At 38.4% G+C, this 14,215-nt stretch overlaps 1 protein-coding gene across 4 annotated transcripts in view; it reads left to right on the forward strand.

Moving 5' to 3' along the window:
- The window catches only part of asic2 (acid-sensing (proton-gated) ion channel 2), a 374,018-nt gene extending 371,785 nt beyond the window's left edge, over positions 1–2,233 (forward strand). For all 4 annotated transcript variants that reach the window (XM_044181399.1, XM_044181400.1, XM_044181401.1 and 1 more), the window contains one exon: positions 123–2,233. In XM_044181399.1, coding sequence (XP_044037334.1) covers positions 123–224 — 102 coding nt within the window. In that variant the 3' untranslated portion in view covers positions 225–2,233. The remainder of the gene's footprint in view (positions 1–122) is intronic.
- The last annotated feature ends 11,982 nt before the right edge of the window (positions 2,234–14,215 follow it).

Raw genomic sequence — 14,215 nt, forward strand, 5'->3', positions numbered from 1 at the left:
CTAATCAGCTCCACAAGTAGTCACCACGTCACCAAAACACCAATTTAGGATGCCCAAATTTTGCTTTTTTACTCTCTCAGGTCTGACCTAGCACTAAGACTTTTTCAATCTTTTTTCTCCAGAGTTCCTGTGACCCGGTGGCAAACCACTCGGAGTCCATCAGCCACACTGTGACAGTCCCCCTGCAGACAACGCTGGGCACCCTGGAGGAGATTGCCTGCTGAGGCCCTCCCCCCTTCACTCAGAGCCACACAAGTCCAGAGGCTGCCTCCACTGGGTGGCACTACATCCTCTGTTAGGGCATTCTGGACCTTAACAGTGGAGGGGAGGAGACGAAGACAAGAACATGGGTTGGTCTAAGGACAGAGCTGCGCACTGTCACACTGCCCTGTCTGAGGCACTAATGGGGATTAAGGCGCTGTCGGCTGGACTTATCGGCCCTCTCTGTCACCCTGCACTGTACTGTAGTGGGAGGGCGGACTCCGCTGTGCCAGACCTGCAGTGGGGTCTGTGTCTCCACATACACGCACACAGAAAATCAGAGACTGGGTGGGGCAACTATCCATAAAGGGGGCTCGTCCCTGTGCAGCATATCTATGTAACAAACACATTCATATGTCGGTCACTGCCAAATGAACTGTACAAAAATGGTTTTGAACTGTCCAAATTGCATGCGTCAATCTATCTTGCTCTCTTTGCTGATGCAAACGCTGGACTGCAGTGTTGCTTTACTGTACATGTGTGCCATTTGTCTCTCTATCTGCAGGACAGGCCTGTGACAAGGGTCCAGGTGACATATTGAACTTCGAATGTACAGATTGAACATATGGTTGTTTAAAATCATAGTTCAGATATGACCAATCCTTTGAAAAACTATTCTAATGAGCTATTTATCATTTCTTAGTTAAATGTCTTGAAGGGGTTTGGTGATGTATGAGCATTACTGAGGGGAAAAAACACCTGAACATTTGCTTTGTTTTGTACTGAAAACAGAGTGAAATCTGAACATTTTGCAGCCCATATTTTGCATATTTTTTTCACCTGTCAGTTTCAGTTTAATCAGTTTACTAAAAGGCATCTTTGCTGCGTGAGTCCCGGGGTGCTAAGCTGTTCTCTACAGACATCTTTAAAGGAATGTCATACTCGTACTGTTAATTTATGTGAATAAATGACTGGCTTCTGGCTGCTGCACCTCACCACAGCACCCAACTAAGTGAAGTAGAATCTGAATTTATTTGCCTGCCAGACAGCAAGCCATTTACAAAATGCTGTAGCAAATGAATATGCCCAGGGTGTTGTTAAACTATGGTTTCATTAAGAGTATGTCAGGATGATATTTCAGATAGCTATCACCAGTTTATCTAGGATGGCATCATTTTGTCCAAAAAAAAAAAAAACAAGCCCCGTCTTGACAATTTTAAACAATTTTAATGATTATAAAAATGATTACAAAAGCACCATGAAGAGAGTTCAGCCAAGATGTTTTTTTTGTTTTTGTTTTTTTTAGGATATAGGGTCTGCTGTGCTATGGTGTAAATATCTGTGTCTTTTTTTTTCTCATAGAAACGGGTACCACACAGACATGCCTGAAGCAGATCTAATTTAAAAGAACTTTGATAAAACATCAACTCCAGGTCCAGACGTGACTAGCTCTCAGTAGGTGAGAATGTTATGTAACAGGCAGCAGCATTTTGAGGTAGTTGAATGTCATGCTAAAAATGAAGGACACACTTTGCTATGAGCACCAGGCATCCTTTCCAATACAGGTTCAGCTGAACCTTCAGTGTCCTCAGACACAACAGTTAACATATATATGGCTTTACACCAAAAGCTTACGTGAGACCATGTGGAAGATTTAGTGTATCTGAGTTTTCTATTTCTAGTTCATGATCATCCTAGCATGGTCTCTGTCATCATGGTAATGTACATTACAGGTAGGAATGAATTCAAGTGCTTTGTGAGACTGTTTGAATTATGCTTTCCCATCTGTGGCTCAACCTACTGTCTCTGTGTACTATCTCATGTTGTGGCTTCAGACAAACACAATCCTCAGCCGACCTTCAGGAGTGTGAGACAAACGTGTCTCGCTTCTCTTGGTGGCAACAACACTGGCTGTTTCTTCTCTCTACTTTGGCTTCAATTGTTCTCGCAGAACAGCGTTTTCTCATTTTGTGATGCAGCAAACAGTGTGTGTTTTTAATGTGAAACAATTAAATAAAAAAGTTGTTTTGCAGTGGTGGCATCCTGTTGTGGCAAGGCTAAGCAAGACAAGTTTATTTGTATTGTACCTTTCAACAATAAAGCAATTCAAACTGCTTTAAATAAGACATGATATAAAAGAAACACAAGGCAAAATAACAAGACTAAGAGTCTAAAGCCATACTAGCAGCTCTGTGAGGCTGTACTTAAGCACAGTGGTGCTTTGAGCTAAATGCTAACGTCAGCATACGAACATGCTCAGCATGACAATGCTAACATGCTGATGTGTAGCAGGTGTAATGTTTACCATGTTCACCACCTCAGTGTAGCGTGTTAGCATGCTAACATTTGCTAATTAGCACTTTACACAAAGTACAGCTGAGGGTGATGGGAATGTTATTAGTTTTGCAGATATTTGGTCATAAATCAAAGTATTGGACTAATCAAAATTTTTTACCTGAGACTCAAAACCACAAATATCAACCTCATGGTGGCGCTAGAGGAAAAGTCAGGGAATCACCAAAGTCAGTAGGATTCATCCTCTGGTAAAAAAATTCATGTATGTACAAAGCTTTGTGGCAATCCATCTAATAGTTGTTGAGATATTTCAGTCTGGACCAAAGTGTTGGACTGATAGACAGACCGACATCGCCTTTCTAGAGCCACTCCACTAGCGTGGCTAAATATAATTTTAAATATATAAAATAGAATGGAAGATATAAATAAGCTAAAATTGAATAAAACAGAATAAACAGAAAAATAACAAGTTACAGTGCAGTGAGAGATATGAATAAATAGCCCCAAATTTAATCTAATAAAATGCAGTGGTAAACTGAAGAGTTTTAAGCCTCAGTTGAAAAGAATCGAGAGTTGGAGTGTGTAGCCTTGCAGTCGTCCTCAGTCAATGTGTTATTTCTTGGGAGGTTTAGACAGTGAACTATGAACTGACATAGGGACATTCTCAACATTTATAAGTGGTAGTTGGAAAGAATACAGAGAATGAGTCGGCACAAAGCGCCTGACAACTCCTGCAGAAAGAACTGGAGAACAGCAAGCCACGCTGGATCAAATGTACAGTAGCTTGGCAAGGTGCATTTTCCCTCTGACGTCCGTGCCACATGCTCTTAATACTGGCTGAAGTGTTTCCCCATTCAGCCTTAAATGATTACAGCAGCTTGGACAATGGAGGAGTCACGCCACAGCAGCAGAAAAATCCGCTTGAAAACTGATTTAGCTCGCTGGTCAGCTTTTATTAAGCATCACTACTTTTAAGAAAATCAAACAGCAGTAGCAGTGAGCAGTGGAACTCAGAGAGTGCTACATCAGTCCTTTCTCCGTGGCTACGCATTTGTTTCATTAATTCAGTCTAATAATGCTATCTGCTACAGCTCAGACATGCATAAATCATGGTAATTGTAAATGAAAGAATGCTTTCAAGAGATGACATTCAACTTGAGGATTGCCTCAAAAATAGAAGCAGGAATGATTGTAGTAGTTATAGATGTACTGTGGGCTGAGGAATTGTTCTCATAGGGACTTTCGGTTTAGTTTAACTTCGGAGCATATCAGCAGTTAAATTTTTTGAGATAACTATTGTAGAAAATGACCCCTGTATTTGGTTTACTTATATTGATATTCTACACATTGCCAGAGACTCTTATCTGGGAGCTGCTGCAGGCTGGGGTTCAGTCTCAGTTCAGTCTCAGTTCATTTAGCAGATATTTAGGCAGCGGAAATTGCCTGCAGTTCAGCCATAGTGCATCAGCAACTCATTGTAAACATACTGGTTGCCATGTTGGATTGGGAACCCACACACAACAGAGGCTGTATAAGTACTTAATAGAGCAATGTAGAAACAATAAGATCAAATACGTCAATGCATTTAAGTGTTTCATGAATGAATTTCATGTGCTAAAGCACTTTTACCTCTTTTCACAAGTTGTTTAGTAGCTGTGTGATGAAGATGAAGAGGTGTTGTGTGACTAGTTAACAAGACTCAGGCCTGAAGCTAAATGCTGAAGAAGGCAAGGCATAGCTAAAAACCTCTTTGCATTTTACTCCCCCTGTGCTTACCAAAGAAACAAAAGATAGAATCAAAAAAGCTTTATTTTTCTGTATGCTAAAGCAGGAACACACAAACAAGGATTTTTACACCTAAAGCCATGTTAGAGAAGTGTCCTGGTGTCCCAGCAGCAGTGCATCCAGCTTGGCCAGTCTGTTTCAATCAACACAAACTGTCAATGTTCACAGGTGGGAAGCCTGCCAGGGATCATGTCCTGTTTGCTGCCCTGGAACTTGTTGGAAGGAGGCTGTGAGTGAGACAGTGCATGGGTTAAGACCAAACGATGTTTTTGATGCAGAGAAAGGGTTCATGGGAAGCTTTAGCTGCTAAATTGGAGATGGGCCAAACACTGACTGATTGGGCGGGCAAGGCCATCTGGCAGCACTGGTGCTACTGTAAGCCAACCTGGATGTTTATGTTTGTTTTGACTATTTGCTTCCTAACTTTTTTCATCCTTGACATCATAGTCCCTGTTTCTCTCAATGACTGTCAGCCTGGAAAGGAGGCAGACTACCATCCACCTCCACACATGGAGTCACCAGCCTTAGTTACACCAGGAGACCATAATAACGGAAACATCCGTATGCGTCTGTAAGTCTGTCAACATGCATTTGATCGTTTATTACAATATGTTATGTAAAATTATCAAAATTGTTCTGTTGATCTGAATTGATTAATCGTTTCAGCTCTAGTGCAAAATGTAAAACAATGTATTTACACAGTAACATTAATGTAACACTATTTTATTATGAGTTCAACATTTTTTAGATCTTAGGCAGTCATTATTTCCTCTGTTAAGGAGGTTATCTTGTCACATCAGGATATTTGTTTGTTAGCAGGTTCACTCAAAAACTACTTAATTGATTTAAATGAAATTAGTTGGAAAGTTTGGCTGTGGACCAAGGAAGTACTAATTTTGGTGCAGATTTCAGCGCAGTTAGGCAAAGAAGCACATCATTTGTTCCAGGTTTTCTTGGTTCAAGGTGCATGTGTCAATATAGATAGGTTTTTAAAATGTTTCTATCGTCACATTTTCATCCAATCTTCACCAAAATAGTTACTAAAAATACTTCAGTCACCCCCAAAAATGTATTTATCTGTTGATATTCTACACAATTTATGTATAATTGTTAGCCAAATTCTTGCATGCATGGCCTATTTGACAAACTACTTAACATAACTCTGGGACGGATTGTGCAGCTGCAACCAAAGTTAGATGACAGCTGCACATTATCTGCTCCAAGCCATCCTGAGAAATTATATCTGGCATTTTACCTACAGGTGGTGCCACAGCAACATGATGAAACAGGATTTAGATTCTCCAGAAATCACCACAATTGTCTATTTAAAGGCAGGATCCAAATGCAGGTGAAAAACATCTATTAATAATACATTTGTTTGAGGTAATTTGCTTCTAGTTTAGGCATGTTATTTACATTGTGTGTTTTTAATTACATTTTGTTTATTACTTTAACTACAGTGGCTACATTGAGTTTCTACAAAAAGGCTTTGACCTCAGTCTTTTTACAGTTTGAATATCTAAATGATTGAATACTTAAATGACTTCATGAATACAGACAGTATGTTCATCAGTAAAAGAACATAACATAAAGCTAGATTTGAAGCCAGTTTGATTTAATCTTCCCAGCATTCACAGATAATCAGGCATCACACGCTTGTATTCTTCATTCATGTCAGAGAGAGAAAGGCAGTTAGTGCAGAGTGAGCAGATTAAAGAGAAAATGAGGGATAATTGGAGTTTGAACAAAGAGACAGTCGTAGATTGACAGTAAGACAGCCACTGGAGAGCTGAGTGAAGAAATTACACAGCATATCAGGGAGAAAGATTTAAACCGGGGCTTCATTTCCTCTTTTTCACCAGTTGTGCCAGCCATTGACAAGGTGGGAACAGTGGGTTTACCATTGAATTCTCCATTCGCCAACACAATCCCACAGTGTCCACACACAACCTGATTTCTGGAAACCTTCAGCTCTGTCAGGCCACATTGAGGACAGTTAACCTTGAGATCTGTTATTAATGTCTGTGCAAATCTGATATCACAAAAGCAAAATTGGCAACATAATTGAATTTTCAACTCCAAACAGACACCAGTGGAGAGTTGTTGACTCTTACCGAATATGATTTGTGTTAGCACTGAAAGAGCCTATTTACTAAATGAAGTTAGAAAATAGTTCACAGTTATGTTTGTTCTCCAGCACATTTGAATAACAGGTGCCCTCTCCCAGGCCAATATAAGAGAGCATCACAAATGACATCATTATTCATTTTTCGTATACACTCACTGGCTGTTACCTGGGGCTGAATCATGTTTAATTACCTGTTGACTCTGTTTATTGCTTAAGAGAGTTAATTACTAATTTAATCATAAGCCACAGACTCATCAGGGCACTCTTTTCTTGTGTTCCTAACGACCCCCTGGGAAATCAGTGGCATTCAGAGTAGTTAACTTGGCTAATAATACGTTCAGCTAATGAAATGACACATGCATCCACCTGACCGGCTGTCATGTGTCAATGTTCCTGAGACCTTTCAGGACAGTTTTGCAGGGTATCACGGAGTCGTTGTGTGCCATGATAATTACTGAAACAAGGCTGGAACATGCCACATGCCTCTGAAATCGTCATGGCGTGATGAGCTAAAGCCCCGTACAAATTCCCTTAAAGAGATTTACAGGAAGACTTTGAAACTGAAGTTATAAAGCGACGTGTGTGTTGGGTCGTGTTCATGCGCACAATGGAAGCATACCTTCAGATTTCGGCTTAAACTTGGCTCATGAGAATGTTTTATAAAATCTGGTTGGTCAGATTAAGATATACAAACTTGTGGCATTTGTGGTGAATCCCACAGACGGATTTAAAATCAACTTTGTCGACATGATTCCTCAGGCTTACTTGACAAACATGTCATGGTATTATGACTTTGTCAAATTTCTCAACCTCATAGTGTTTTGTTTTTTGTTTCAAGGCTGTACCCTGAACCAGTGGTGGAGGAAGAAGTAAAAGTACTAATACAGTAATGTAAAAAAACCCATTACAAGTAAAAGTCCTGCATTCAAAACCCTACTTAAGTAAAAGTACAAAAGTATTATCAGCAAAATGTACTTAAAGTATGTGAAAGTACTTTTGTACTTGTTGTAGCTGGTTGAGGTGGAGCAAGTTTTAACATACAGTTTGGTAGTTTAGACCAGTGTATTCCAACCAAGGGGTCAGGCACTCTCCTCAGGGAAATCTCAGGGGTGGTGAGATGATTAATGCGGTACGAAAGAAATAAAAACAAAGGTCTACTGCACAAACTGGTTTTAATTTTTTTGGACTTTTCTCAAATCTTAGATTTGAGTTTCACCTCTTTGTGCCTTGAACAGTTATTGCAATGAAGTTTAGAGGGGAAATGTCTCTTTAGTGAAACTGCTAACAGCTCATACACATTTATTTTGTAAGGGGTCACAAGCTAAAAAGGTTGGGAGCCACCGATTAAATTTTTAACATTATTTTTTCAATGTAAAATTTTAATCTGAAAAGTAACTAGTAACTACAGCTGTAAAATAAATGTAATGGAGTAAAAAGTACAATACTTGCCTCTGAAAATTGATTGAGTAAAAGTATAAAGGGAGCTTAAAATGGACAAACTCAAGTTCCTCAGTTTTGCACACTACTTTAGTTACTATTAAACCACTGCCCTGAACTAATGTCAAGATTTAAGAGATATTCAAGAAAGCTTTATTGCAACTCTTATCGATGCCAATTCAGCAAAGAAATAAAAGAACTAAGAAAGAACATCTCAAATTATCTGACATGCATAAGTTGATGAAAAATAATGAGATGTAATTCAACTGAAGAAAATGTGGGAAACAAATAACTTCTTCAGACATAAGAATGTGTGAATGAAGATAATGACCACAGCCATGCTAACAGCTCTGTGAGGCTGCACAGTGGTTAGCATGCTAACATGACCACAATGACAATGCTAACTTTCTGATATTTAGCAGGAATAATGTTTGCCATGTTCACCATCTTAGTTTTGCGTGTTAGTATGCAAATATTTTTTAATTAGCATCAAACACAAAGTATGTCATTATTTTGCAGATGTTTTGGTCATAAACCAAAGTATCAGACACAGTTTTGACGTGATGGTGGCGCTAGATGAAAAGTTAAAGGATCACCAAAACTATAACAGTTTATCATGAAGGAAACCTTAAACGTCTGTACCAAATTGCCAATCCATCTAGTAGATGTGGAGATATTTCACAGAATTAGTGAAAAGTTTGACCTGCTGGTGGTGCTAGACAAAAAGTCAGGGGATCATTATAATCAATAGGCTTTATCCTTTGGGGACCATGAATGTCTGAACTAGATTTCATGGCAATCTATAGAATAGTTGATGAGATATTTTAGTCTGAACCAAAGAGGTAGACTGACACACTGACATTGCCATCCCCTGCTAGCATGGCTAAAAATACAAAATATAATAAAAACTAATGTTATTAAGAAAGAATGGGTCTGTCACATTATCTCAGATACATGATAAATGATGAAAAACAATTTGAGATGTAATTTTACTGAAGAAAAAGATGTGTGGGAAAAAGCTGAAAGGATCATTTCTTTCTCCTGTAATAACACTAGTATGAATGTGAATGAAGATATTGACCGTCTTTACAGCAAAACCTTAATAAGAGAGCAGAGACAATCCTCACACATCTTGTATCCACTGACGCCACAGGTTGTAGAGCTTGCACATTATTAGACACGAAATTTGAAACTACTGGATATACAAAAGTTTCTCAAGAATCTGTTCTCAATCTTGCCAGTGCAAATAAAAAAGCTTTAATTAAATTTTGATTTAAATTAAAATTGACAAATAAATAATAAAAGAAACCGCAAATCCCAAAGCAATCACAGTCATAATGGTGGAACGGCTTGGAGAATGAGTGAGAGTGCATGTGTGTTTATGTCTGGGTGTATGTTATTGTGTGTGTGTGTGTGCTCCTCGGTAAAATGTATTGTGCCAAACAGTGATAGATAACACTACCTGCGGGGGGAGATCTGGGCCAAAGCAATGGAACCGAGGACATGAGGGAAACCTTAGAGAAGAGCCTCCACAATTGCAATCGTTTGTTCTCCGGCTCATCCCTCACTGAGATATCTACTTGCTACAAGTTACATTATGAAAAAAGTAATCTGGGGAGATTACTGTGTGGCCTTCATGCTGTACGGTACCAAAGAGACAGCACATATTAGATTAGATCACCTGATAGTGGAAAAGCAGACCGCTGCTGTGTGCTATCATGACCAGATGTTGAGTTCTGATTCAATAACACGTGGTCTTCATCAGTATCACTCCTGAGAAATATGTATTTACCAGCTTTTTATTTCATCTCATATCTCACAGCACAAGTGAGTAAACAAAGTCGAGTGTGACATGGCTCTCGGTGCCTGAAGGCAGGTAGAATTAGGATGTTAACATTATCATCACTAAACAAGTTTAGGGGGAAAACATCTCCTGCCAAAAATCTCTCTCCCACACTGGGCTGCCTCATGTTCTGCTTGTGCCATCTAGTGGTGATATAGTAGCTCACGTGATATGACCTCAATAATATCTCTTCTATACCTCTGATGACATTATGAAGAGGCCATATAAACTTTTATAATCATGCCATTACAGGGTAAGTTTGGTGACAAAAATGTTACTTAATTTATGGACAAATCATCCAACATTCAATCTTAGAGAGATGTCTTTTGTGTACCTCATCTGAAGTGTGTCCCAGTTTGATTTTCTATGTTGATATATAGCCAAAAGTATGTAGACACCCTAACATTCCCCTATATGTGATTGTTGAGCATCTCATTTCAAACGAATGGGCTGCTATAACATCCTCCACTCCACTTTGAAGGCTTTCTATAAGATTTTGGCTGCAGGGATTTGCTCCCATTCTGCTACAAGATCATTAGTTGTAAGATGTGATGTTGGTCGATAAGGCCTTTCTCGCTGTCGGCATCAAATTTTCTACCCTCACTATTCATCTCGGTGCACAGCTACTGAATGCAGCAAGCTAAACACACTTCCAATAAAGGTTGAAGACAGGAGTTGGTCTTTGAGGTTTTTACTGGAAGCATGAATGAATGAATGTCATGCATACAAATGATACCCCGACCCCATGTGCTTACAAGACACCATACATTCATATAAGCCAGAACCAGAGCACTGCATATACATTTTCAAACAATGATATAAAAAATAGAAAACCAGCTTGAACAACTTTCACAACCAAAACTTCAGACCATCATTGTCTACAACAAAATTCATTAATCACCGGCAGAAACATTTACTATATAAGACTGGAAAAGGTAAAAACTAGTTAAATAGTCTATCTTGCCTTCTTTTACAAGCTTTGGAGACAAAATTAGGATAAACACATTAAAATTAAACAACTCTTTCAGTTTTTCATCGTCTGTACAACCAGAATATTTAAGAAAATGAACATCTTAAATCATCATAATTTGTACCGTACTAAAAGAAAATTGAAATTCAACTGAAAATCTACATACTTTGGCCCAATCAAAGTATCCTTTGTGACCTTCTGTTGTATACTGAAAGGCTTCTAAGAGCTGGTCAGGTGGATGCACATGTTGTTTTATTATTTTATTTTATCTGTTACACTATTAGGCTACGTAACACTTCAGAATGAAATTTTAAAAAATATATAGATTATAGACTTTTTAACAACATGAGGCAGCAGCTCTTGCAGTTTCTACAAAAGACAATGACTCACTCTGCAGCTGACTAATCAAGTCATTGGCAACACCTGTCATCATTAGCTTCTGATCACAAAGAACAAACACACACACACAAGGGAAGCAGAAGGATAACAGCTTAATTTATGACAAATTATCACTGTTTACAAACAGCAAATCAAACATCTGCACAGAGAAGCATAACAGGTAAGAAAATACTTTTTTTGTACTTTAGAAAATGCATAAATCTCAGACAATAAATTCAAGTTACATCTTAAATACTGCAAACAGATGTGCAAAGCGTGACACTGTTTGTAGACATAATTAGAATAACCTCAAATCTTCAGGTCAGGTCAACTTTTCCTAATTCACTCTCTGTTAGAAAAACTCTTAAGAACTCTCATGCTTTAGCTAACAAACACTTTTTTCTGAATAATTTGCATCTCAACTCCATAATTCAAATGAAAATTGCAGAGAAGTTCGCCCTTTTTAATCTGAAGGTCATCTCATCCATCTCCAGAAAAAAGCCCTTAGATGAGAGCTGTTCTCTAAATTCCACTATATCTTCAGCTATAGGGCCCTAAACCTGAATTACATCAGTCTGGCTCGTCCTGAGGTGCTGCTGTGCCAAACACCATATACCTGTAATTGAATTCAGAAATCAATTATAGCTCAATATATCATCACCATTATAGCCGCCTCAAAGGCCCAAATGAGTTCAAAGGCTCGCCTCAGACAAGGTTCATGTTCATCTTTTTTATTTTTACTATCCATGCCTCAAAACCCACTCTATCACTACTTTAGTCTCTCTATTAAAGATTGAATTTTTTGACGTCTTAAACCTCCATTTGATTACTTTCTGCCCTCTGTTAATTAGGCTTACAATGTTAAAAAATCCTCTAAAAAAAACCTCATTATGAGCAAACAGAGAGAATCCAAACCCAATCCAAGCTATTAGAAAATATCATCAATCATTAAGTTAAAAATACGTTTGACTAATTACAATTCCCTGCATGGTTCCCCTCGCTGCTTCAGCTATTTTTTGTATTTGTCCTCTCGTTTTGTCCTTGAGGGAATATTAAGTCCATTTGAACAACTTCATGTAACTTCATAGTTAGTTGTCAGTGTGCACAAGGATAAGGAGTTTCTAAGAAAATGAATAAACTAAAATCTAGGTTAAGTAGTCTTTCCTTTTGAGTTGATACAATTGTTCTGCATTAGCCAAACCTCTTTAGGCCAAGGCCTCAATAGAAATATGATTATGATAGATGGGAATTGTTGGGTCTCTGTAAATAATATAAAGAGTTCAGTCTAGACCTTCTCTGTAGGAGAAGTGCAATGAGATAACATCTGTTATAAATTGGTGCAGTATAAAAAGATATTGAACCAAAGTTTCAAGTAGATTTATTCTCACTTCATTCATTTTATTGAGCAAAAAGACTGCAAGGCCATTAAACTAAGTCACACAAAGGCTCACTGGAGAGGCAAGAGAGTTATCTAGAGTTTTTAAAGAAATAGGTCAACATTTTGGGAATTATGCTTATTTGCTTTTTTTCTGACAGTGTGAAGAGAAGATTTGATGATATCAATCATGTCTGTGTGCTAAGAACGAAGCTGGAGTCAGCTGGCTTGGCTTGGTCAAAACTGACAAAAAAACCAAGTGTTTTAGCATGCTAATATGCTCAACACCAGTATGCCAGCATTGATATTGTGACCATGTTAGCATTTAGGTCAAAGGAGCGCAGAGCCTCACAGAGCCGCTAGCATGGCTGTAGACTTTTTGCCTTGTTAAATTTCTGTTTATATACAGGTTAAACAAACAAGATACATCATGTTAAGAAGTCAGCTTTAGAGGTGTTGATAGGTGTTGATAGGTGTAGTTTTTCACTTAACACAGAGGCAGGCTAGCTGTTTCCCCCTGTTTTGAGTCTTTATGCTAAGCTATAGACGAAACATGTCCTGACTGTGCTTAAAGCAAATATCTGTGTTTCCCAAAATGTTGTGAACTATTCCTTTTTAAAGCTAGGGTAGGTAACGTTACCGTTAGCCGCTCCCCCAAAACACATTTTCATGCGCAGCGCAATGAGAGCACCTGCAGGTAGGCCAGCCAGTCTTTTCATTCGGGCCGAATGAGATGATTGGCTGGGCTTATGACAGGCCTGCGACAGCCACAGATACCAGATTTTTTATTTTTTTTTATTTTCCCCAGAGCATTTATTGATTGATTGCTGTCAGGATGTAAAAAGAATTTCAACAAATATAACAAAAAATGCTTCTGAAATACATTACCTACTCTAGCTTTGAGGTGAAATGGAAAGCTACTGATACTGGGTGGGAGAAAAGCTTATCATTTTAGAAATTAATCATATACTGTATGCTACATTGAGTAATGCAATAATATATGGAATTCGTGATAAAATTGTTAAAGAAGTGAAGAAGCAGAACAAATCTTTCTATGAACATTCAAATTGCTGTACTGTAATAGTTTTTTAAAATGGATTAAATGTTTGTGGCAGCATCTGTAATCATTTTTACAGATGTGGTCGTTCCTATTATAGGTATAAGGAGTATGTGGCCTCCATATTAACCGCTGAGCTCGTCAATCACAGCATATTTTGTTTGTCCATACTGTCAGTGGATCTGTGTGCAGCCTCAGCACACCTTCACACTAACATAGTTCCATTTTCTCAGTGGAGCAGCTTCACTAATTAGAATGATTGTTGCCCAGTTTAACTGGCTCTGTCAGCAGCAGTCTCCGGAGTCACAGGATGCTCGCAGAGGTAATTGCATATGAGAGAGAGAGAAATGATGAACCCTCGGAAAACTCACCAAAACCCTACTCTGCATAGGCAGAATAATGTGCTTCCTATCTTTTTTCAATTACAGAAACTGAATGGGGTCGGTAATGAAGAATTAATGCAAAGTCCTAAAAGGTGTTTACTGCAGGAAAGTCATAAAAAGGAAATACGTTTTTAGACTCCACAGGGAACAGTTCTAATCATGACAACCAGCTATACCAGCTCTCATCTGAAGGACAATCTGTGATCCAAAAGTACATTTCAAAACAAAAGATTGGAATCTGCTCAAATTCATTGACAGGACTTTCGATACATCGACTACCACTGGACACCACCTCAACCTTTTTTCCTTCATTTTTCTCTCTAAATGCAGCAGTGATAGGTCTGTATATTTCAATGAGCTGAA

The sequence above is a fragment of the Siniperca chuatsi genome, linkage group LG21 (assembly GCF_020085105.1).
Source record: "Siniperca chuatsi isolate FFG_IHB_CAS linkage group LG21, ASM2008510v1, whole genome shotgun sequence".
Lineage (NCBI taxonomy): Eukaryota > Metazoa > Chordata > Actinopteri > Centrarchiformes > Sinipercidae > Siniperca > Siniperca chuatsi.